The following is a 25,887-nucleotide window of genomic DNA, read 5'->3' on the forward strand; positions in this document are numbered from 1 at the left end:
ACAGAGAGAGAGGGAGTGACAGAGAGAGAGGGAGTGACAGAGGGGGGTAAGAGGGAGAGATGGGGGGGTGAAGAGAGAGAGAGAGAGAGCGAGAGCGAGAGCGTGATGGTTGCCCTTCAGAAGCCGGATGGTTGAAACACAGAGTCATTTGCCCAGGGACCAATCAAAAAGTTGTTCCTATGCTGAGCTCTCCTGAATGCACATGGTTGGTTCTGGTTAAATAAAACAATCAGAGGTCTGTCATTGGGGAAAACTGTCCTGGAAACACAGCCAACGAGTGGAGGGATGTGCTCTTGAAGAGGGCCACCTTGCAGAGAAAACGCAATGTATTCTGGGAACTCACTACAACATCTTCTTCCACAGTCACTTGTTTAAACCAATAACCTTTCTACAGCATACAGTGCAAGAAATCAAAGTGGTCTTTCCAGCCTTTTGATATGGTCTCTTCCCAGTCGAGTTATGAGTGGAGCTACGTACAGCTGCTCCAGCCTGTTAACTGGATCTGACACAATTGGGGAACTTTACCGTTAGATGGGCAGAAATGCCAGCTCTGCTTCAAACCATCTTTCATTGTGACCAGAGCTAGGAGATCACAATTTGTAGCGTTTGAATCTCAGCCAGAAACAAACTTCTGCACAGCAAGATCCCACACCTGATTCGATCAGCTGTTTGCAGTGGTGATGACAGGGGAGTAAAGATGAGCCAAGGCACCAGGGAACTCTGCAGCGAGCTGGGAATCATGGGAGGACTGTTCATATCCAAACGAGGAGGTGGGGACTCTCTACTCACACTCTCGCTGGGACGACAGCATCTCCAACAATGCAGCACTCCCTCCCTCCGGCCCAGCCTGGCCAGGATGGGGGGGGGGGGGGGGGGGGGGGCGAGGGGACACTGGGGCTGCCTGCAGCCAGAACACTGGGCTGGGGGGGGGAGGTGTGTGGGACCATGAAATCAGATCCACATTGCATCAGGATGTCTACACACACAAGATCCCCTCCCCTTGCTGGATTCTGTCTCCCTGCAGAATCCCCTCCCCCCACAGGAACCCTACTCCCTGCAGGATCTCCTCTCCCGCAGCATTCCCTCTCCCCGCAGCATTCCCTTTCCCTGCTGGATCTCCTCTCCCTGCAGGATCCCCTCTCCCTGCAGGACCCCACTCCCTGCTGGGTCTCCACTCTCTGCTGGATCTCCTCTCCCTGCAGGATCCCCTCTCCCTGCAGGACCCCACTCCCTGCTGGGTCTCCACTCTCTGCTGGATCTCCTTTCCCTGCTGGATCCCTCTCCCTGCTGGATCCTCTCTCCCTGCTGGATTCCGTCTCCCTGCTGGATCTCCTCTCCCTGCTGGATCCCCACTCCCTGCTGGATCCCCACTCCCTGCTGGATCCCTTCCCCCGGCATGATCCCCACTCCCTGCTGGATCTCCTCTCCCTGCTGGATCTCCTCTCCCTGCTGGATCCCCACTCCCTGCTGGATTCCATCTCCCTGCTGGATCCCCTCTCCCTGCAGGATCCCATCCCCCTGCTGGATCCCCTCTCCCTGCAGCATTCCCTCTCCTTGCAACATTCCCTCTCCCTGCAGGATCCCATCCCCCTGCTGGATCCCCTCTCCCTGCAGCATTCCCTCTCCTTGCAACATTCCCTCTCCCTGCAGGATCCCCTCTCCCAGCTGGATCCCATTCCCTGCAGGATCCCCTGGCCTATTCCGATGACACTCACTTTCAGAGCAGTGATATCGGCACACTCCATCCTCAGGCTGTGGTTCCTGATCCTGCTCTCTGCCAGTTCCTCCTGCAACCTCTGCACCTTCTGCTGCAGTTTGGAAAGCTCCTTGCCCATTTCCCCATGGCCGGTCGCTGTTGTGACCAAGCCTGGAGCCCTGGCCTCCTGCTGCTCCAGTTTCAGGGTCAGGAGCTCCACCTGCCGCTTGCTGCTGGTTAGCTTCTCCTTCTGTGCTGTGACCTGTCAGATGGAGAGTGGATGTTAGGACTGAGCCAGGATTCACAAGTCACTGCACACACCCTGAGTATTCATCACAACCTGGACATGACGGTCAGGAACATACCATTACCATCCCATTTGAAGGGAAGTCCACATTTGAGATGTGGGAGGCTTTCAAACATAGGTTAAAGATAGTGCAAGATAGGCATGTCCCTTTGAAAACAAGGGATAGGAAAGGCAAGATTTGTGAACCGTAAATGACAGGAGAAATTGCGCGACTAGCCAAGAGGAAAAGGGAAGCGTACATAATGTCCAGGTAGCTAAGAACAGACCGGGCCCTAGAGGAATATCAGGAGAGTAGGACCAATCTCAAATGAGGAATCAAGCAGGACAAAAGGGATCAAGAAATAGCTTAAGCGAGCAGAATTAAGGACCATCAGGTTTAGTCACTGATGGGATGTGGGTGTCACTGCTGGCCAGTATTTATTGCCCGTCCCTAGTTGCCCCTTGACAAGGTGCCTTCTGGAACCACTGCAGTTTGTGAATGAATGATCTTACTGTCCCGTGTATTTTACAGTGAACCCCAGTGAAAAGTTTCCCACACCATATGAATAGTTTAAGAATAATAACTTTTAAAAAGTGATTGCTTAAAGAGAGTGGATAATCCCCTCCACACCATTGCACCACCACCAGTGCCAGACCCACCCAGCGTCAGTGGGCCTCTCCCTCAGGTACCATTGCGATTTAGGAACCACCACAGTGCTGTTTGTGCACACACCAGCCGGTTTCAAAACAGGTTCTACCCGACTGTTGTTAGACTCACAAACTCTCAACATTCGCCTGTCCCTGTGTTTTTGTTTTTGCCACTGTTTGCCTATTATTTACTTATCTATACTACCTAACTCTGTGATCAGCCTGGATTGCTCTCAAGACAAAGCTTTTCACTGAGCCTCGGTACATGGGACAATACGTTCAATTCAATTTAATTCATTCATCCTAGAAGGCAGCAATGAGATGGAACACCAGCAACAACACAATTAAACTGTATTATTGCGTCAGCTCAGCTGGTGACTTGATATGTCTGAGCATTACAGACTCAGGAAGGAGATAGCTTTATCAGTGATATCTATCCTCGACACTCCACTCACTTGGTAAATGCAATGATATTTTCCCTCTTTGGTCAATAATATATTAAATGTCACACCTGCAGCTGTCACACCGAATATGACCCTTTTCGAGTGGAATAATACAGCCCCCGCTCTCGACAGCGATGCTAGACCAGACTGACAAAGAAGAGTCAGCTCAGACCAGAAATTGTCCTACTCAAACTATACAGGAAGAGCTGAAAACGAGACACAGCATTAAGGTGGATGGAGGAGGGAAGTTATTATTTTCAAAAGTACTCAATGTTCTTGTCAAATGAAGCAGTTGGCAAGGAGAAAATTGAATCTTATTAGGGGCTACAGCATCTTTTACAGAATGGGTTATCATTTGTGAGGCTGCTGTCTGTTAGAAAATGAGTAAATTGGTCCACAGCATTTCATGCCGTACATGGTCGGCCAGCTGCAGCCAGCTCAGGGCTAATGGCAGTGATTAGGACTGCTTGCCTCACAGCGCCAGGGACCCAGGTTCGATTCCAGCCTCAGGCGACTGTCTGGGTGGAGTTTGTACATTCTCCCCCTGTCTGCATGGGTCACTCCCCACAGTCCAAAGATGTGCAGGCTGGGGTGGATTGGCCAAAGGAAATTGCCCATAGTGTTCAGGGATGTGCGGGCTTGGTGGGTTAACCATGGGAAATGCAGGGTTAGAGGGACTGGGTGGGATGCTCTTCAGAGGATTGGAACGTGATGGGCTCAAGGGTGTGCTCCTGCAAGATAGGGATTATGTGTGCCAGCTGGGATCTTATTTTGTTTCAAGTTGGATTTTCCTGGTGAAACTACTGCTCAAGAACTTTATGTTGCATATTGGCCAGGGAGGCAGATCATAAACTACACTGGGAGGTGTATTCTTTGGGAATAGTGACCACAATTCTGTAAGTTTTAGAATACGTGCAGACAAAGATGAGAGTGGTGCTAAGGGAAGAGTACTAAACTGAGCCAAGGCCAATTACATCAAAATTAGGCAGGGGGCTGGGAAATGTGGATTGGTCACAGCTATTTGAAGGGAAGTCCACATTTGAGATGTGGGAGGCTTTCAAACATAGGTTAAAGATAGTGCAGGACAGGCAAGGGATAGGAAAGGCAAGATTTGTGAACCGTAAATGACAGGAGAAATCGCGCAACTAGCCAAGAGGAAAAGGGAAGCGTACATAAGGTCCAGGCAGCTAAGAACAGAACGGGCCCTAGAGGAATATCAGGAGAGTAGGACCAATCTTAAACGAGGAATCAAGCGGGACAAAAGGGATCATGAAATAACTTTAGTGAGCAGAATTAAGGAGCGTCCCAAGACCTTTTATTCTTATATAAGAAGCAACAGGGTAACTAGAGAAAGGATTGGTCCACTAAAGGATAAGGAAGGAAGGTTGTGTGTTGAACCTGAGAAAATGGGTGAGATTCTCAATGATTACTTTGCATCAGTGTTCACTGAGAGAGGGACCTGATGAAGGTTGAGATTAGAGATAGAGGTTTGTTTACTCTGGATATTAAGGTGGACAAATCCCCAGGACTGGGTGGGATCTACCCCAGGTTGCTGAGGGAGGCGAGAGAGGAAATAGCTGGGGCCATGATGGATATCTTTGTAGAATCCTCAAACACAAGTGAGGTGCCGGAGGACTGGAGAGTTGCTCATGTTGTCCCCCTGAACAAGAAGGGTAGTAGGGATATTCCAGGTAACTACAGACCAGTGAGCCTGACGTCAGGGGTGGGGAAGTTGCTGGAGAAGGTACTGAGGGATAGGATCTATTTATATTGGGAAAAGAATGGGCTTATCAGTGATAGGCAACATGGTTTTGTGCTGGGGAGATCATGCCTTACCAACTTAATAGAGCTCTTCGAGGAAGTGACCAAGTTGATAGATGAAAGAAGGGCTGTTGATGTCATATACATGGACTTTAGTAAGGCGTTTGATAAGGTTCCCCATTGTAGACTCATGGAGAAAGTGAAGTCACATGGTGTGCAGGGTGTTCTAGCTCGGTGAATAAAGAACTGGTTGAGCAACAGGAGACAGAGAGTAGTAGTTGAAGGGAGTTTCTCGAAATGGAGAAAGGTGCCCAGTGGTGTTCCACAGGGGTCAGTGTTGGGGGCCACTGTTATTTGTGATATACATAAATGATCTGGAAGAGGGCACTGTTGGTATGATCAGCAAGTTTGCAGATGACACAAAGATTGGTGGAGTAGCAGAAAGCATAAGGGACTGTCAGAGAATACAGGAGGATGTAGATAGACTGGAGAGTTGGGCGGAAAAGTGGCAGATGGAGTTCAATCCAGACAACTGTGAGGTGATGCATTTAGGCAAGTCTACTTCTAGAGCGAATTATACAGTGAATGGAAGAGCCTTGGGAAATGTTGATGGGCAGAGAGATCAGGGAGTGCAGGTCCATTGTATCCTGAAGGTTGCTGCACAGGTGGATAGAGTGGTCAAGAAGGCATGTGATATGCTTGCCTTCATTGGACGGGGTATTGTGTATAAGAGCTGGCAGATCATGTTAAAATTGTACAGGACATTGGTTCGGCCGCATTTAGAATACTGTATACAGTTCTGGTCGCCACATTACCAAAAGGATGTGGACGCTTTGGAGAGGGTGCAGAGAAGGTTTACGAGGATGTTGCCTGGTATGGAAGGTGCTAGCTATGAAGAGAGGTTGAGTAGGGTAGGTTTGTTTTCATTAGAAAAAAGGAGATTGAGGGGGGACCTGATTGAGGTTTATAAATCATGAAGGGTACAGACAGGGTGGATCGAGATAAGCTTTTTCCCAGGGTGAAGGATTCAATAACGAGAGGTCAAGCTTTCAAGGTGAGAGGCAAAACGTTTAAGAGGGATACACGCGGCAAGTACTTCATACAGAGGATGGTGGGCGTTTGGAATGCATTGCCAGCAGAGGTGGTAGATTCATTTAATTCATTGTGTTGTGGGCGGCACGGTGGCACAGTGTTTAGCACTGCTGCCTCACAGCGCCAGAGACCCGGGTTCAATTCCCACCTCAGGCGACTGACTGTGTGGAGTTTGCACATTCTCCCCGTGTCTGGGTTTCCTCCGGGTGCTTTGGTGTCCTCCCACAAACCAAAAATGTGCAGGTTAGGTGAATTGGTCATGCTAAATTGCCTGTAGTATGAGGTGAAGGGGTAAAGGTAGTGGAATGGGTCTGGGTAGGTGCACTTCGGCGGGTCGGTGTGGACTTGTTGGGCCGAAGGGCCTGTTTCCACACTGTAATCTAATCTAATCTTAAGGTGCGTCTGGACAGATGCATGAGTACGTGAGGAGCAGAGGAATACAGATGCTTAGGAATTGGGTTGAGACAGTCGACTTGGATCGGCTCAGGATTAGAGGGCGGAAGGGCCTGTTCATGGGCTGTAAATTATTTTTCTTCTTTGTTCTATATACCAGGATCAGGGAGATGGATGGTATTCTGTATAGCTGACAACATCAGTAGGAAAATTCTTCTTCTCATTTCGACAAACACTCACAGGGACAGGGACAGCACAGGGTTAGATACAGAGTAAAGCTTCCTCTACACTGTCCCCCATCAAACACTCCCAGGACAGGGACAGTACGGGGTTAGATACAGAGTAAAGCTTCCTCTACACTGTCCCCCATCAAACACTCCCAGGACAGGGACAGTACGGCGTTAGGTACAGAGTAAAGCTCCCTCCACACTGACCTGATCAAAAACTCCCAGGAAAGGGACAGCATGGGGTTAGATACAGAGTGAAGCTCCCTCCACACTGTCCCCCATCAAACACGCCCAGGGACAGGGAAAGCACAGGGTTAGATACAGAGTAAAGCTCCCTCTACACTGAACACATCAAATACTCCCAGGGACAGGAACTGCATGGGGTTAGATACAGAGTAAAGCTCCCTCTACACTGAACACATCAAATACTCCCAGGGACAGGAACAGCATGGGGTTAGGTAAAGAGCAAAGTTCCCTCTACACTGACACCATCAAACACTCCCAGGGACAGGGACAGCACGGAGTTAGATACAGAGTAAAGCTCCCTCTACACTGTCCCCCATCAAACACTCCCAGGGACAGGGATAGCACGGGGTCAGATAAGAGTAAAGCTCCCTCTACACTGACCACATTAAACACTCCCAGGACAGGGACAGCACAGGGTTAGATACAGAGTAAAGGTCCCTCTACACTGACCCCATCAAATATTCCCAGGAACAGGGACAGCACGGGGTTAGATACAGAGTAAAGCTCCCTCTACTCTGTCCCCATCAAACACTCCCAGGGACTGGGACAGCGCGGGGTTAGATACAGAGTAAAGCTTCCTCTACATTGTACCCATCAAACACTCCCAGGTACAGGGACGGCACAGGATTAGATACAGCGTAAAGCTCTCTCTACACTGTCCCCATCAAACACTCCCAGGATAGGGACAGCACGGGATTAGATACAGAGTAGGGCTTGCTCTCCTATGTCCCCGATCAAACACTCCCAGGACAGGGACGGCACGGGGTTAGATACAGAGTAAAGCTGATTCTACACTGTCCCCAACAAACACTCCCAGGGACAGGGACAGCACGGGGTTAGATACAGATTACAACTCCCTCTGCACAGTCCCCATCAAACACTCCCAGCACAGTACGGGGTTAGATACAGAGTAAAGCTTGCTCTACAGTGTCCCCAACAAACCGTCCCAGGGACAGAGACAGCACAGGGTTAGATACAGAGTAAAGCGCCTTCTACACTGTACCCCATCAAACACTCCCAGGAAAAGGTCAGTACGGGATGGGATACTGAGTACAGCTCCCTCGACTCTGTCCCCATCAAACACTCCCAGGGATAGAGACAGCACGTGGTCCGATACAGAGTAAAGCTTTCTCTACACAATTCCCATCAAACACTCCCAGGACAGGGACAGCACAGGGTTAGATACAGAGTATAACTCTCTCTCTGCACAGTCCCCAACAAACACTCCCAGAACAGCACGGGATTAGATATAGAGTAAAGTTACCTCTACACTGTCCCCCAAACAAACACTCCCAGGACCGGGACAGCACAGGGTTAGATACGGAGTAAAGTTCCCTCGACTCTGTCCCCCAATCAAATACTCCCAGGGACAGGGTCAGCACGGGGTTAGATACAGAGTAAAGCACCTTCTACACTGTCCCCCAATCAAACACTCCCAGGACAGGGACAGCACGGGGTTAGATACAGAGTAAAGCTCCCTCTAAACTATTCCCATCAAACACTTCCAGGATAGGGACAGCACGGGATTAGATACAGAGTAAAGTTCCCTCGACTCTGTCCCCCAATCAGATAGTCCCAGGGACAGGGTCAGCATGGGGTTAGATACAGAGTATAAATCTCTCTCAACACAGTCCCCAACAAACACTCCCAGAACAGAGACAGCATGGGGTTAGAGGCAGAGTGACACTCTCTCTACTCTGTCCCCCAATCAAACACAGCCAGGGACAGGGACAGCACGGGGTTAGTTACAGAGTAAAGCTCCCTCTACACTGACCCCCTCAAAGACTCCCAGGACAGGGACAGCACGGGCTTAGATACAGAGTAAAGCTCCCTCTACACTGTCCCCATCAAACACACCCAGCACAGTACGGGTTTAGATACAGAGTAAAGCTTGCTCTACAGTGTCCCCATCAAACACTCCCATGGACAGGGACAGCACGGGACTAGATACAGAGTAAAGCTTCGTCTACTCTCTCCCCCATGAAACACTCCCAGGACAGAGACAGCACGGGGTTAGATGCAGAGTAAAGCTGTCTCTACTCTGTCCCCCAATCAAACACAGCCAGGGACAGGGACAGCACGGGGTTAGTTACAGAGTAAAGCTTCCTCTACACTGTCCCCCTCAAAGACTCCCGGACAGGGACAGCACGGGCTTAGATACAGAGTAAAGCTCCCTCTACACTGTCCTCATCAAACACACCCAGCACAGTACGGGGTTAGATACAGAGTAAAGCTTGCTCTACAGTGTCCCCAACAAACCCTCCCAGGGACAGAGACAGCACAGGGTTAGATACAGAGTAAAGCGCCTTCTACACTGTACCCCATCAAACACTCCCAGGACAAGGACAGTACGGGATGGGATACTGAGTACAGCTCCCTCGACTCTACACAATTCCCATCAAACACTCCCAGGACATGGACAGCACAGGGTTAGATACAGAGTAAAGCTACCTCTACACTGTCCCCCAAACAAGCACTCCCAGGACAGGGACAGCACGGGGTTAGATACAGAGTAAAGCTACCTCTACACTGTCCCCCAAACAAGCACTCCCAGGACAGGGACAGCACGGGGTTAGATACAGAGTAAAGCACCCTCTACACTGTCCCCATCAAACACTCCCAGGATAGGGACAGCACGGGGTTAGATACAGAGTAAAGCTCTCTCTACTCTGTCCCCATCAAACAAACCCAGGACAGGGACGGCACGGGGCTAGATACAAACTAAAGCTTGCTCTACAGTGTCCCCAACAAACCCTCCCAGGGACAGAGACAGCACAGGGTTAGATACAGAGTAAAGCGCCTTCTACACTGTACCCCATCAAACACTCCCAGGACAGGGACAGTACGGGATGGGATACTGAGTACAGCTCCCTCTACTCTGTCCGCCAATCAAACACTGCCAGGGACAGGGACAGCACAGGGTTAGATACAGAGTAAAGCTCCCACGAGAGTATCCCCCCTCAAACACTCCCAGGACAGGGTCAGCACAGGGTTAGATACAGAGTATAACTCTCTCTCTGCACAGTCCCCAACAAACACTCCCAGAACAGCACGGGATTAGATACAGAGTAAAGTTCCCTCGACTCTGTCCCCCAATCAGATAGTCCCAGGGACAGGGTCAGCATGGGGTTAGATACAGAGTATAAATCTCTCTCAACACAGTCCCCAACAAACACTCCCAGAACAGAGACAGCATGGGGTTAGAGGCAGAGTGACACTCTCTCTACTCTGTCCCCCAATCAAACACAGCCAGGGACAGGGACAGCACGGGGTTAGTTACAGAGTAAAGCTCCCTCTACACTGACCCCCTCAAAGACTCCCAGGACAGGGACAGCACGGGCTTAGATACAGAGTAAAGCTCCCTCTACACTGTCCCCATCAAACACACCCAGCACAGTACGGGTTTAGATACAGAGTAAAGCTTGCTCTACAGTGTCCCCATCAAACACTCCCATGGACAGGGACAGCACGGGACTAGATACAGAGTAAAGCTTCGTCTACTCTCTCCCCCATGAAACACTCCCAGGACAGAGACAGCACGGGGTTAGATGCAGAGTAAAGCTGTCTCTACTCTGTCCCCCAATCAAACACAGCCAGGGACAGGGACAGCACGGGGTTAGTTACAGAGTAAAGCTTCCTCTACACTGTCCCCCTCAAAGACTCCCAGGACAGGGACAGCACGGGCTTAGATACAGAGTAAAGCTCCCTCTACACTGTCCTCATCAAACACACCCAGCACAGTACGGGGTTAGATACAGAGTAAAGCTTGCTCTACAGTGTCCCCAACAAACCCTCCCAGGGACAGAGACAGCACAGGGTTAGATACAGAGTAAAGCGCCTTCTACACTGTACCCCATCAAACACTCCCAGGACAAGGACAGTACGGGATGGGATACTGAGTACAGCTCCCTCGACTCTACACAATTCCCATCAAACACTCCCAGGACATGGACAGCACAGGGTTAGATACAGAGTAAAGCTACCTCTACACTGTCCCCCAAACAAGCACTCCCAGGACAGGGACAGCACGGGGTTAGATACAGAGTAAAGCTACCTCTACACTGTCCCCCAAACAAGCACTCCCAGGACAGGGACAGCACGGGGTTAGATACAGAGTAAAGCACCCTCTACACTGTCCCCATCAAACACTCCCAGGATAGGGACAGCACGGGGTTAGATACAGAGTAAAGCTCTCTCTACTCTGTCCCCATCAAACAAACCCAGGACAGGGACGGCACGGGGCTAGATACAAACTAAAGCTTGCTCTACAGTGTCCCCAACAAACCCTCCCAGGGACAGAGACAGCACAGGGTTAGATACAGAGTAAAGCGCCTTCTACACTGTACCCCATCAAACACTCCCAGGACAGGGACAGTACGGGATGGGATACTGAGTACAGCTCCCTCTACTCTGTCCGCCAATCAAACACTGCCAGGGACAGGGACAGCACAGGGTTAGATACAGAGTAAAGCTCCCACGAGAGTATCCCCCCTCAAACACTCCCAGGACAGGGTCAGCACAGGGTTAGATACAGAGTATAACTCTCTCTCTGCACAGTCCCCATCAAACACTCCCAGGACCGGAACAGCACGGGGTTAGATACAGAGTAAAGCTCCCTTTACTCTGTCCCCCAATCAAACACTGCCAGGGACAGGGTCAGCACAGGGTTAGATACAGAGTATAACTCTCTCTCTGCACAGTCCCCAACAAATACTCCCAGAACAGCACGGGATTAGATACAGAGTAAAGCTCCCTTTACTCTGTCCCCATCAAACACTCCCAGGATAGGGACAGCACGGGATTAGATACAAAGTAAAGCTCTCTCTACTCTGTCCCCATCAAACACTCCCAGGGACTGGGACAGCGCTGGGTTAGATACAGAGTAAAGATCCCTCTACATTGTACCCATCAAACACTCCCAGGGACAGGGACGGCACAGGATTAGATACAGCGTAAAGCTCTCTCTACACTGACCCCATCAAACACTCCCAGGATACGGAGAGCACGGGATTAGATACAGAGTAAGGCTTGCTCTACACTGTCCCCTTCAAACAATCCCAGGACAGGGACGGCACGGGGTTAGATACAGAGTAAAGCTTATTCTACACTGTCCCCATCAAACACTCCCAGGATAGAGACAGCACGGGGTTAGATGCAGAGTGAAGCTGCCTCTACTCTGTCCCCCAATCAAACACGGACAGGGACAGGGACAGCACGGGGTTAGATGCAGAGTGAAGCTGCCTCTACTCTGTCCCCCAATCAAACACTCCCAGGGACAGGGACAGCACAGGGCTAGATACAGAGTAAAGCTGCCTCTACACTGTCCCCATCAAACACTCCCAGGATAGAGACAGCACGGGGTTAGATGCAGAGTGAAGCTGCCTCTACTCTGTCCCCCAATCAAACACGGACAGGGACAGGGACAGCACGGGGTTAGATGCAGAGTAAAGCTCCCTCTACTCTGTCCCCATCAAACACTCCCAGGATAGGGACAGCATGGGGTTAGAATCAGAGTAAAGCTCCCTCTACACTGTCCCCATCAAACACTCCCAGGACAGTCCGGGGTTAGATATAGAGTAAAGCTTGCTCTACAATGTCCCCAACAAACCCTCCCAGGGATAGAGACAGCACAGGGTTAGATACAGAGTAAAGCGCCATCGACACTGTACCCCATCAAACACTCCCAGGACAAGGTCAGTACGGGATGGGATACTGAGTACAGCTCCCTCTACCCGGTCCCCATCAAACACTCCCAGGACAGAGACAGCACGTGGTCCGATACAGAGTAAAGCTTACTCTACACAATTCCCATCAAACACTCCCAGGACAGGGACAGCACAGGGTTAGATACGGAGTAAAGTTCCCTCGACTCTGTCCCCCAATCAAATACTCCCAGGGACAGGGTCAGCACGGGGTTAGATACAGAGTAAAGCTCCCTCTACACTATTCCCATCAAACACTTCCAGGATAGGGACAGCATGGGGTTAGATACAGAGTAAAGTTCCCTCGACTCTGTCCCCCAATCAGATAGTCCCAGGGACAGGGTCAGCATGGGGTTAGATCCAGAGTAAAGCACCTTCTACACTGTCCCCCATCAAACACTCCCAGGATCGGGACAGCACGGGATTAGATACAGAGTAAAGCTCTCTCTAAACTGTCTCCATCAAAGACTCCCAGGACAGGGTCAGCCCGGGGTTAGATACAGAGTATAAATCTCTCTCAACACAGTCCCCAACAAACACTCCCAGAACAGAGACAAAATGGGGTTAGATGCAGAGTGACGCTCTCTCTACTCTGTCCCCCAATCAAACACAGCCAGGGACAGGGACAGCACGGGGTTAGTTACAGAGTAAAGCTCCCTCTACACTGACCCCCTCAAAGACTCCCAGGACAGTGACAGCACGGGCTTAGATACAGAGTAAAGCTCCCTCTACACTGTCCCCATCAAACACACCCAGCACAGTACGGGGTTAGATACAGAGTAAAGCTTGCTCTACAGTGTCCCCATCAAACACTCCCAGGGACAGGGACAGCACGGGGCTAGATACAGAGTAAAGCTTCGTCTACTCTCTCCCCCATGAAACACTCCCAGGACAGAGACAGCACGGGGTTAGATGCAGAGTAAAGCTCTCTCTACTCTGTCCCCCAATCAAACACAGCCAGGGACAGGGACAGCACGGGGTTAGTTACAGAGTAAAGCTCTCTCTACACTGTCCCCCTCAAAGACTCCCAGGACAGGGACAGCACGGGCTTAGATACAGAGTAAAGCTCCCTCTACACTGTCCCCATCAAACACACCCAGGACAGGGACAGCACGGGGTTAGATACAGAGAACAACTCCCTCTGCACAGTCCCCATCAAACACTCCCAGCACAGTACGGGGTTAGATACAGAGTAAAGCTTGCTCTACAGTGTCCCCAACAAACCCTCCCAGGGACAGAGACAGCACAGGGTTAGACACAGAGTAAAGCGCCTTCTACACTGTTCCCCATCAAACACTCCCAGGACAAGGACAGTACGGGATGGGATACTGAGTACAGCTCCCTCGACTCTGTCCCCATCAAACACTCCCAGGACACGGACAGCATGTGGTCCGATACAGAGTAAAGCTCACTCTACACAATTCCCATCAAACACTCCCAGGACATGGACAGCACAGGGTTAGATACAGAGTAAAGCTCCCTCTAGAGTGTCCCCCCTCAAACACTCCCAGGACAGGGTCAGCACAGGGTTAGATACAGAGTATAACTCTCTCTCTGCACAGTCCCCAACAAACACTCCCAGAACAGCACGGGATTAGATACAGAGTAAAGCTACCTCTACACTGTCCCCCAAACAAGCACTCCCAGGACCGGGACAGCACGGGGTTAGATACAGAGTAAATTTCCCTCGACTCTGTCCCCCAATCAAAACTCCCAGGGACAGGGTCAGCACGGGGTTAGATACAGAGTAAAGCTCCTTCTACACTGTCCCCATCAAACACTCCCAGGACAGGGACAGCACAGGGTTAGATACAGAGTAAAGCACCCTCTACACTGTCCCCATCAAACACTCCCAGGATAGGGACAGCACGGGGTTGGATACATAGTAAAGCTCTCTCTACTCTGTTCCCATCAAACACTCCCAGGATACGGACAGCACGGGATTAGATACAGAGTAGGGTTTGCTCTACTCTGTCCCCAACAAACACTCCCAGAACAGCACGGGATTAGATACAGAGTAAAGCACCTTCTACACTGTCCCCCATCAAACACTCCCAGGATAGGGACAGCACGGGATTAGATACAGAGTAAAGCTCCTTCTACACTATTCCCATCAAACACTTCCAGGATAGGGACAGCACGGGGTTAGATACAGAGTAAAGCTCTCTCTAAACTGTCCCCATCAAAGACTCCCAGGACAGGGTCAGCCCGGGGTTAGATACAGAATACAACTCCCTCTGCACAGAACCCATCAAACACTCCCAGGGACAGGTAAAGCACAAGGTTAGATACAGAGTGAAGCCTTAAAATTCTATCCCCATCAAACACCCGCAGGGACAGGGACAGCACGGGGTTATATACAGAGTAGGGCTTGCTCTACTCTGTCCCCATCAAACAATCCCAGGACAGGGACGGCACTGAGTTAGATACAGAGTAAAGCTCATTCTACATTGTCCCCAACAAAACCTCTCAGGGACAGGGACAGCAGGGGTTTAGATACAGAGTAAAGCTTCCTCTACTCTCTCCCCCATCAAACACTCCCAGGACAGAGACAGCACAGGGTTAGATGCAGAGTGAAGCTCCCTCTACTCTGTCCCCCAATCAAACACTCCCAGGGACAGGGACAGCACGGGGTTAGATGCAGAGTAAAGCTCGCTCTACTCTGTCCCCCTCAAAGACTCCCAGGACAGGGACAGCATGGGGTTAGAATCAGAGTAAAGCTCCCCCTACACTGTCCCCATCAAACACTCCCAGGACAGTCCGGGGTTAGATACAGAGTAAAGCTGGCTCTACAAAGTCCCCAACAAACCCTCCCAGGGACAGAGACAGCACAGGGTTAGATACAGAGTAAAGCGCCTTCTACACTGTAAACCATCAAACACTCCCAGGACAAGGTCAGTACGGGATGGGATACTGAGTACAGCTCCCTCTACTCTGTCCCCATCAAACACTCCCAGGACAGAGACAGCACGTGGCCTGATACAGAGTAAAGCTTACTCTACACAATTCCCATCAAACACTCCCAGGACATGGACAGCACAGGGTTAGATACAGAGTATAAATCTCTCTCTGCACAGTCCCCAACAAACACTCCCAGAACAGCACGGGATTAGATACAGAGTAAAGTTACCTCTACTCTGTCCCCCAATCAAATACTCCCAGGGACAGGGTCAGCACGGGGTTAGATACAGAGTAAAGCACCTTCTACACTGTCCCCCAATCAAACACTCCCAGGACAAGGACAGCACGGGGTTAGATACAGAGTAAAGCCTCCTCTACATTATTCCCATCAAACACTTCCAGGATAGGGACAGCACGGGGTTAGATACAGAGTAGGGCTTGCTCTACTCTGTCCCCATCCAACAATCCCAGGACAGGGACGGCACTGAGTTAGATACAGAGTAAAGCTCATTCTACACTGTCCCCATCAAACACTCCCAGGGACAGGGACTGCAGGGGTTTAGATACTGAGTAAAGCTTCCTTTACTCTGTCCCCCAATCAAACACTGCCAGGGACAGGGACAGCACGGGGTTAGATACAGAGTAAAGCTCCCTCTATAGTGTCCTCCCTCAAACATGCCCAGAACAGGATCAGCACAGGGTTAGATACAGAACACATCTCCCTCTGCACAGTCCCCATCAAACACTCCCAGGACAGTACAGGGTTAGTTACAGAGTAAAGCGCCTTCTACACTGTACCCCATCAAACACTCCCAGGACAAGGTCAGTACAGGATGGGATACTGAGTACAGCTCCCTCTACTCTGTCCGCCAATCAAACACTGCCAGGGACAGGGACAGCACAGGGTTAGATACAGAGTAAAGCTCCCACGAGAGTGTCCCCCCTCAAACACTCCCAGGACAGGGTCAGCACAGGGTTAGATACAGAGTATAACTCTCTCTCTGCACAGTCCCCAACAAACACTCCCAGAACAGCACGGGATTAGATACAGAGTAAAGCTCTCTCTACACTGTCCCCCAATCAAATACTCCCAGGGACAGGTACAGCACGGTGTTAGATACAGAGTAAAGCTCCCTCTACACTATTCCCATCAAACACTCCCAGGATAGGGACAGCACGGGATTAGATACAGAGTAAAGCTCTCTCTACTCTGTCCCCATCAAACACTCCCAGGGACTGGGACAGCGCTGGGTTAGATATAGAGTAAAGACTCTCTACATTGTACCCATCAAACACTCCCAGGGACAGGGACGGCACAGGATTAGATACAGCGTAAAGCTCTCTCTACACTGACCCCATCAAACACTCCCAGGATACGGAGAGCACGGGATTAGATACAGAGTAGGGCTTGCTCTACTCTGTACCCTTCAAACAATCCCAGGACAGGGACGGCACAGGGTTAGATACAGAGTAAAGCGCCTTCTACACTGTACCCCATCAAACACTCCCAGGACAAGGTCAGTACGGGATGGGATACTGAGTACAGCTCCCTCTACTCTGTCCCCATCAAACACTCCCAGGACAGAGACATCACGTGTTCCGATGCAGAGTAAAGCTTTCTCTACACAATTCCCATCAAACACTCTCAGGACAGGGACAGCACAGGGTTAGATACAGAGTAAAGCTCCCTCTAGAGTGTCCCCCCTCAAACACTCCCAGGACAGGGTCAGCACAGGGTTAGATACAGAGTATAACTCTCTCTCTGCACAGTCCCCAACAAACACTCCCAGAACAGCACGGGATTAGATACAGAGTAAAGTTACCTCGACTCCGTCCCCCAATCAAATACTCCCAGGATAGGGACAGCACAGGGTTAGATACAGAGTAAAGCTCCTTCTACTCTGTCCCCCATCAAACACTCCCAGGGACAGGGACAGCACAGGGTTAGATACAGAGTAAAGCTCCCTCTACACTATTCCCATCAAACACTCCCAGGATAGGAACAGCACGGGGTTAGATACAGAGTAAAGCTCTCTCTACACTGTCCCCATCAAACACTCCCAGGGACTGGGACAGTGCAGGGTTAGATACAGAGTAAAGATCCCTCTACATTGTACCCATCAAACACTCCCAGGGACAGGGACAACACGGGGCTAGATACAGAGTAAAGCCCACTCTACTCTGTCCCCATCAAAACCTCCCAGGGACAGGGACAGCAGGGGTTTAGATACAGAGTAAAGCTTCCTCTACTCTCTCCCCCATCAAACACTCCCAGGGACAGGGACAGCACAGGGTTCGATACAGAGTAAAGCTTCCTCTACTCTCTCCCCCATCAAACACTCCCAGGACAGAGACAGCACGGGGTTAGACGCAGAGTAAAGCTTCCTCTACTCTGTCCCCCAATCAAACACTGCCAGGGACAGGGACAGCACGGGGTTAGATACAGAGTAAAGCTTACTCTACACTGTCCCCATCAAACACTCCCAGGATAGGGACAGCATGGGATTAGATACAGAGTAGGACTTGCTCTACTCTGGCCCCATCAAACAATCCCAGGACAGGGACGGCACGGGGTTAGATGCAGAGTAAAGCTCATTCTACACTGTCCCCATCAAAACCTCCCAGGGACAGGGACAGCAGGGGTTTAGATACAGAATAAAGCTTCCTCTACTCTCTCCCCCATCAAACACTCCCAGGACAGAGACAGCACGGGGTTAGATGCAGAGTAAAGCTTCCTCTACTCTGTCCCCATCAAACACTCCCAGGACAGGGACAGCATGGGGTTAGATACAGAGTAAAGCTCTCACTACACTGTCCCCATCAAACACTCCCAGCACAGTACGGGGTTAGGTACAGAGTACAGCTTGCTCTACAGTGTCCCCAACAAACCCTCCCAGGGACAGAGACAGCACAGGGTTAGATACAGAGTAAAGCGCCTTCTACACTGTACCCCATCAAACACTCCCAGGACAAGGACAGTACGGGATGGGATACTGAGTACAGCTCCCTCGACTCTACACAATTCCCAACAAACACTCCCAGGACATGGACAGCACAGGGTTAGATACAGAGTAAAGCTCCCTCTAGAGTGTCCCCCCTCAAACACTCCCAGGACAGGGTCAGCACAGGGTTAGATACAGAGTATAACTCTCTCTCTGCACAGTCCCCAACAAACACTCCCAGAACAGCACGGGATTAGATACAGAGTAAAGCTACCTCTACACTGTCCCCCAATCAAATACTCCCAGGGACAGGGTCAGCACGGGGTTAGATACAGAGTAAAGCACCTTCTACACTGTCCCCATCAAATACTCCCAGGGACAGGGTCAGCACGGGGTTAGATACAGAGTAAAGCTACCTCTACACTGTCCCCCAAACAAACACTCCCAGGACCGGGACAGCACGGGGTTAGATACGGAGTAAAGTTCCCTCGACTCTGTCCCCCAATCAAATACTCCCAGGGACAGGGTCAGCACGGGGTTAGATACAGAGTAAAGCACCTTCTACACTGTCCCCATCAAATACTCCCAGGGACAGGGTCAGCACGGGGTTAGATACAGAGTAAAGCACCTTCTACACTGTCCTCATCAAACACTCCCAGGACCGGGACAGCATGGGGTTAGATACAGAGTAAAGTCTCTCTACTCTGTCCCCAAGAAACACTCCCAGGACAGGGACAGCACGGGGTTAGATACAGAGTAAAGCTCTCTCTACTCTGTCCCCAAGAAACACTCCCAGGACCGGGACAGCATGGGGTTAGATACAGTGTAAAGCTCCTTCTACACTGTCCCCAACAAACACTCCCAGGACAGGGACAGCACGGGATTAGATACAGAGTAAGGCTTCCTCTACTCAGTCCCCATCAAACACTCCCAGGACCGCACGGGGTTAGATACAGAGTAAAGCTCCTTCTACACTGTCCCCAACAAACCATCCCAGGGACAGAGACAGCACAGGGTTAGGTACAGAGTAAAGCGCCTTCTACACTGTACACCATCAAACACTCCCAGGACAGGGACAGCACGGGGTTAGATACAGAGTAAAGCTCCCTCTTCCCTGTCCCCATCAAACACTCCCAGGACAGGGACAGCACGGGGTTAGATACAGAGTAAAGCTTCCCTCTACACTGTCCCCCATCAAACAATCCCAGGATAGGGACAGCACGGGATTAGATACAGAGTAAAGCTGCCTCTACACTGTCCTTAACAAACACTCCCAGGGACAGGGACTTCACAGGGTTAGATACAGAGAAAGGCTTTCTCTACTCTGTCCCCATCAAACACTCCCAGGGACTGGGACAGCGCTGGGTTAGATACAGAGTAAAGCTTCCTCTCCTATGTCCCGATCAAACACTCCCAGGAAAGGGACAGCATGGGGTTAGATACAGAGTAAAGCTTCCTCTACTCTGTAAAGCTTTCTCTACTCTGTCCACATCAAAACCTCCCAGGTACAGGGACAGCACGGGGTTCGATACAGAGTAAATCTCCCTCTACTCTGACCCCCATCAATCACTTCCAGGACAGGGACAGCACCAGGTTAGATATAGAGTAAAGCTCCCTCTACACTGTCCCCATCAAACACTCCCAGGGACAGGGACAGCACAGGGTTAGATACAGAGTAAAGCTCCCTCTATAGTGGCCCCCCTCAAACACTCCCAGGACAGGATCAGCACAGGGTTAGATACGGAGTAAAATTCCCTCGACTCTGTCCCCCAATCAAATACTCCCAGGAACAGGGTCAGCACGGGGTTAGATACAGAGTAAAGCACCTTCTACACTGTCTCCCAATCAAACACTCCCAGGACAGGGACAGCACGGGGTTAGATACAGAGTAAAGCTTCCCTCTACACTGTCCCCCATCAAACACTCCCAGGATAGGGACAGCATGGGATAAGATACAGAGTAAAGGTGCCTCTACACTGTCCCCATCAAACACTCCCAGGGCCAGGGACAGCACGGGGTTAGATACAGAGTAAAGCTTCCCTCTACTCTGTCCCCATCAAAACACTGCCAGGACAGGGACAGCACGGAGTTAGATACAGAGTAAAGCTCTCTATTCCCTATCCCGATGAAACATTCCCAGGACTGGGACAGCATGGGGTTAGTTACAGAGTAAATCTCCTTCGACACTGTCCCCATCAAACACTCCCAGGACAGGGACAGCACCGGGTTAGATACAGAGTAAAGCTGCATCTACATTGTCCGCATCAAAAACTCCCAGGGATAGGGACAGCACGGGGTTAGATACAGAGTAAAGCACCATCTACACTGTTCCCATTAAACACTCCCTGGACAGGGACAGCACGGGGTTAGATACAGAGTAAAGCTGCCTCTACTCTGTCCCCATCAAACACTCCTAGGACAGGGTCAGCACGGGGTTAGATACAGAGTAAAGCTCTCTCTACTCTGTCGCCATCAAACACTCCCAGGGACTGGGACAGCGCGGGGTTAGATACAGAGTAAAGCTCTCTCTACTCTGTCCCCCTCAAAGACTCCCAGGACAGGGACAGCCCGGGGTTAGATATAGAGTGAAGCTCCCTCTATAGTGTCCCCCTTCAAACACTCCCAGGACAGGGTCAGCACAGCGTTACATAAAGAGTACAGCTCCCTCTGCACAGTCCCCATCAAACACTCCCAGTACAGCACGGGGTTAGATACAGAGTAAAGCTTCCTCTACACTGTCCCCAACAAACCCTCCCAGGGACAGGGAAAGCACGGGATTAGATACATAGTAGGGCTTGCTCTACTCTGTCCCCATCAAACACTCCCAGGACAAGGAAAGCAAAGTGTCAGATACAGAGTAAGGCTGCCTCTACACTGTCCCCAACAAATACTCCCAGGGACAGGGACAGCACGGGGTTAGATACAGAGTAAAGCTTCCTCTACTCTGTCCCCATCAAACACTCCCAGGGACAGGGACAGCACAGGGTTAGATACACAGTAAAGCTCCCCCTACTCTGTCCCCATCAAACACTCCCAGGACAGGAACAGCCCAGGGTTAGATACAGAATAAAGCTCTCTCTACTCTGTCCCCCATCAAACACTCCCAGGGAAAGAGAGAGGGACAGCACGGGGTTAGATACAGAGTAAAGTACCTTCTACACTGCCCCCATCAAACACTCCCAGGACAGAGTCAGCACGAGCTGAGTAAAGCTCGCTCTACACTGTCCCCATCAAACACTCCCAGGATATGGACAGCACGGGATTAGATACAGAGTAAAGCTTCCTCTGCACTGTCCCCATCAAACACTCCCAGGACAGGGTCAGCACGGGGTTAGATACAGAGTAAAGCTTCCTCTACACTGTCCCCAACAAACCCTCCCAGGACAAGGACAGCGCGTGGTTCGATACAGAGTAAAGCTCCCTCTACACTGTCCCCCAATCAAACACTCCCAGGACAAGGACAGCACAGGGTTAGATATAGAGTAAAGCTTCCTCTACTCTGTACCCCATCAAATACTCCTAGGGACAGGGACAGCACGGGGTCGGATACAGAGTAAAGCTTCCTCTACTCTGTACCCCATCAAACACTCCCAGGGAGAGGGACAGCACGGGGTTAGATACAGAGTAAAGCTCTCTATTCCCTGTCGCGATCAAACACTCGCAGGACAGGGACAGTATGGGGTTAGATACAGAGTAAATCTCTCTCTACTCTGTCCCCATCAAACACTCCCAGGATTGGGACAGCACGGGGTTAGATACAGAGCAAAGCTCTCTAGTCCCTGTCCCGATCAAACATTCCAGGACCGGGACAGCAAAGTGTTAGATACAGAGTAAAGTTGCCTCTACTCTGTCCCCAACAAACATTCCCAGGGATAGGGACTGCACAGGGTTAAATACAGAGTAAATCTCTCTCTACACTGTCCCCATCAAACACTCCCAGGACAGGGTCAGCACAGGGTTAGGTACAGAGTAAAGCTCCCTCTTCCTTGTCCCCATCAAACACTCCCAGGATAGGGACAGCACGGGGTTAGATACAGAGTAAAGCTTCCTCTCCTATGTCCCCCATCAAACACTCCCAGGACAGGGATAGCACGGGTTTAGATACAAAGTAAAGCTCCCTCTACTCTGTCCCCATCAAACACTCCCAGGGACAGGGATAGCACGGGTTTAGATACAAAGTAAAGCTTCCTCTACTCTGTCCCCATCAAACAATCCCAGGGACAGTGACAGCACGGGGATAGATACAGAGTAAAGCTTCCTCTACTCTGTCCCCATCAAACACTCCCAGGACAGGGACAGCACCGGGTTAGATACAGAGTGAAAGTCTGCCTAAATTGATGACTGAACAGTATTTCTGATTTTAGATTTGATGCTCATTGGATTGGAAGACAGTTGTTACAAGTCAATATCTTCAGCAGTTTCCGTGGCTTGTTCAATTCTCCCATTTTTCGAATGCTATCTGAAGTTTCAGTTTCCAGTGAACTGTCAGGCTGTGTCCAGTCCTCATCACTGACCTTTCTCTGGAGGGTGTGCAGTAACTGTTGGCCCTCACTGTGTTGGTGCATGAGCTGACGAGCTCTGGCGAGTAACTGCTGGCTTTTGCTCTCCCAGTCTCCTGCTGCCACATCCTGCTCTATGTTCATTCGGTCTGCCAGCTCCCGCAGGAACTTTGTGAGCTGCAACAACACAGAGGGACACAGAAAGAGGAATATGTTGGAATTGAGCATCAGAACAGATAGCAGCAGAGGAGGGAGAGAGAAACAGAGAGAGAACAAAGGGTTAATGTAGCATCAGTTTGTGTTTGTCCTTTAGATTTCCAGCATCTGTAGCATTTGAGAAATAATAGACTGTGTGAGTGAGAGTCCTGATTAATAAACAGTGAGGTTAGTTGACAGTCTACCAGAAGCACAAGGTAACACTTCAAACTGTTTACAGCATGCAAAAAGGTCATTCAACAGCAAAGTACATGTCAATGTGTCATCTTACCCCATCACTGTGTGTCCTTATCTGCCTTTTCCCCCAAATGTGTTTGTCTGGCTTCCTCTTGAACACATCAATGCAGTTCACTGTTCTGTGGTAACAACTCCCACTGCTTTACCCATACCTTGGATGAAAATTACCCCGAATCTCCTGTTGCATTTCATTCCGACTTTGAAGTTCCAATCATTTGCACAAACATTCTGCGTCTGTCTCCCTGATCAAACCATTTCATAAACGTACAGACTCCTATCAGTCAGCCCTCAGAGCTGCCTTCAGGAAAAGACTGCCAGTGAGTGGCCAAGTGTGTGGCTGACTCAGAGAGAGTTGGGAAGGTGGGCAGTGAGGGTGACACAGAGAGTCTGCTGGCAGGTTAAGGGAGTGGGCAAAAACTTAGCCAATGGAATGCAATGCTGGCAAATGGGAAGTTATGCACCCCAGAGAAACTGAGCCTTACTTAATTGGAGAATGACAGTGGGGAACTACAAAACAGAGAGATTTAGGAATCCTCATCCATGAATAACAAAATAATAGCATCCAAGAACTGCAGACCGGTGAGCCTGGCATCAGTGATGGATGAAGTTGTTGGATGGGATTCTGAGAGACTGAATCTCCATGCATTTGGAAAGGCAAGAGTAGTTAATATAGAAAAACATAGAAAATAGGAGCAGAAGTAGACCATTCGTCCCTTTAAACCTGCACCACCGTTCAATTTGATCCTGGCTGATCATGCAATCTCAGTATCCCATTCCCGCTTTCTCCCCGTCCCCTTTGATCCCTTTAGTCCTAAGGGCCACGTCCAGCTCCCGCTTGGAAATATCGAATGAACTGGACCCAACAGCTTCCTGTGGGAGAGAATTCCACAGGTTCACAACTCTCTGAGTGAATACATTCTTCCTCATCCCTCAGGCCTGAATGACTTATCCTTTATTCTTTGGGATAATTAGCATGGCTTTGTGCACGTTAAATCATGCCTCAAAAATTTGACTGAGGTTTTTGAAGAGGTGGCCAAGGGATAGATGAAGACAGAACGGTATACATTGTCAACATGGACTTTAGAATCATACAAACCCTACAATATGGAAACAGGCCATTTGGCCCAACAAGACCACCCTGACCCACCAAAGGGTAACTCATCCAGACCTATTCCCCTACATGTTACCCCTGACTAATGCACCTAAACTACACATCCCTGAACACTATGGGCAATTACCAATTTACATGACCTGCACATCTTATGACAGTGGGAGGAAACCGGAGCACCCGGAGGAAACCCACGTAGACACGGGGGGGCCATGTGTAAAGTCCACACAGACAGTTGCCCGAGGCTGATTTGAAACCCGGGTCCCTGGCGCTGTGAGGTAGCAGTGCTAACCACTGAAACACCATGCCACCCCAGCTAGGCTTCAACAAGGTTCCACACGATAGACTAATTAATAATGCGTTCCTTTATTAGTCAGAGTATTGAGTACAGCAGTTGTGAGGCCATGTTGCGGCTGTACAGGACATCGGTTAGGCCACTGTTGGAATATTGCGTGCGATTCTGGTCTCCTTCCTATTGGAAAGGTTTTGTGAAACTTGAAAGGGTTCAGAAAAGATTTACAAGGATGTTGCCAGGGTTGGAGGATCTGAGCTGCAGGGAGAGGCTGAACAGGCTGGGGCTGTTTTCCCTGGAGCGTCGGAGGCTGAGGGGTGACCTTATAGAGGTTTATAAAATTATGAGGGGCGTGGATAGGGTAAACAGGCAAAGTCTTTTCCCTGGTGTCGGAGAGTCCAGAACTGGAGGGCATAGGTTTAGGGTTTGAGGAGAAAGATATGAAAGAGACCTAAGGGGCAATTTTTTCATCCAGAGGGTGGTACATGTATGGAATGAGCTGCCAGAGGAAGTGGTGGAGGCTGGTACAATTGCAACATTTAAGAGGCATTTGGATGGGTATATGAATAGGAAGGGTTTGGAGGGATATGGGCCAGGTGCTGGCAGATGGTTCTAGATTGGGTTGGGATATCTGGTCAGCATGGACGGGTTGGACCGAAGGGTCTGTTTCCATGCAGTACATCTCTATGACTCTACAACATGGGATCCACGGTAACTTTTCTAATTAGATACATAACAGACTTGACCTTCATTTAGGTCTAACTGAGGTCAATGAGCTGACTATAATTGATCAGTTTCTCAGGTCCCCAGCTCTGGAGATGATCTCCTTTTCCTGAGAGTCCCAGAACACAGATTTTGAGACAGGTCAGCAATGATTACTCACCCAACCCACACCTTCCTTTCTCTCATTCCCAGTTTTTACAACAGACTCAAAGAAACATGTTTACATTTAGTTTTACACATTCGTTCTGTCCCAACTTGACCATTGAATGACTTTACGAGGACCATTTCAGACAGCAGTTAAGAGCCAATCACATTGGCTGTGGGTCTGGAGTTACATGTAGGCCAGACCAGGTAAGGATGGCAGTCTCCTTCCCTTAGGCCAGGATCCAGGTGGAATTTTACAACAATCGACAGTAATCATTGTTATGCAAACTTCTTAACCAGGATCTTTCTTGAATTCAATTTTCAGAAGCCA

The 25,887-nt window shown here is 50.1% G+C and overlaps 1 protein-coding gene across 1 annotated transcript in view; it reads right to left on the reverse strand.

Annotated features, from left to right (window-relative positions):
• LOC140475902 (coiled-coil domain-containing protein 170-like) overlaps positions 1-2,070 on the reverse strand; it is a 61,102-nt gene extending 59,032 nt beyond the window's left edge. The window contains exons 1-2 of the mRNA XM_072567830.1: positions 2,062-2,070; positions 1,716-1,958 (exon numbers count right to left, since the gene is read on the reverse strand). Of these exons, the coding sequence (XP_072423931.1) occupies positions 1,716-1,958; positions 2,062-2,070 (252 nt within the window). The remainder of the gene's footprint in view (positions 1-1,715; positions 1,959-2,061) is intronic.
• Between the last annotated feature and the right edge of the window lie 23,817 nt (positions 2,071-25,887).

The sequence above is a fragment of the Chiloscyllium punctatum genome, chromosome 4 (assembly GCF_047496795.1).
Source record: "Chiloscyllium punctatum isolate Juve2018m chromosome 4, sChiPun1.3, whole genome shotgun sequence".
Classification (NCBI taxonomy): domain Eukaryota; kingdom Metazoa; phylum Chordata; class Chondrichthyes; order Orectolobiformes; family Hemiscylliidae; genus Chiloscyllium; species Chiloscyllium punctatum.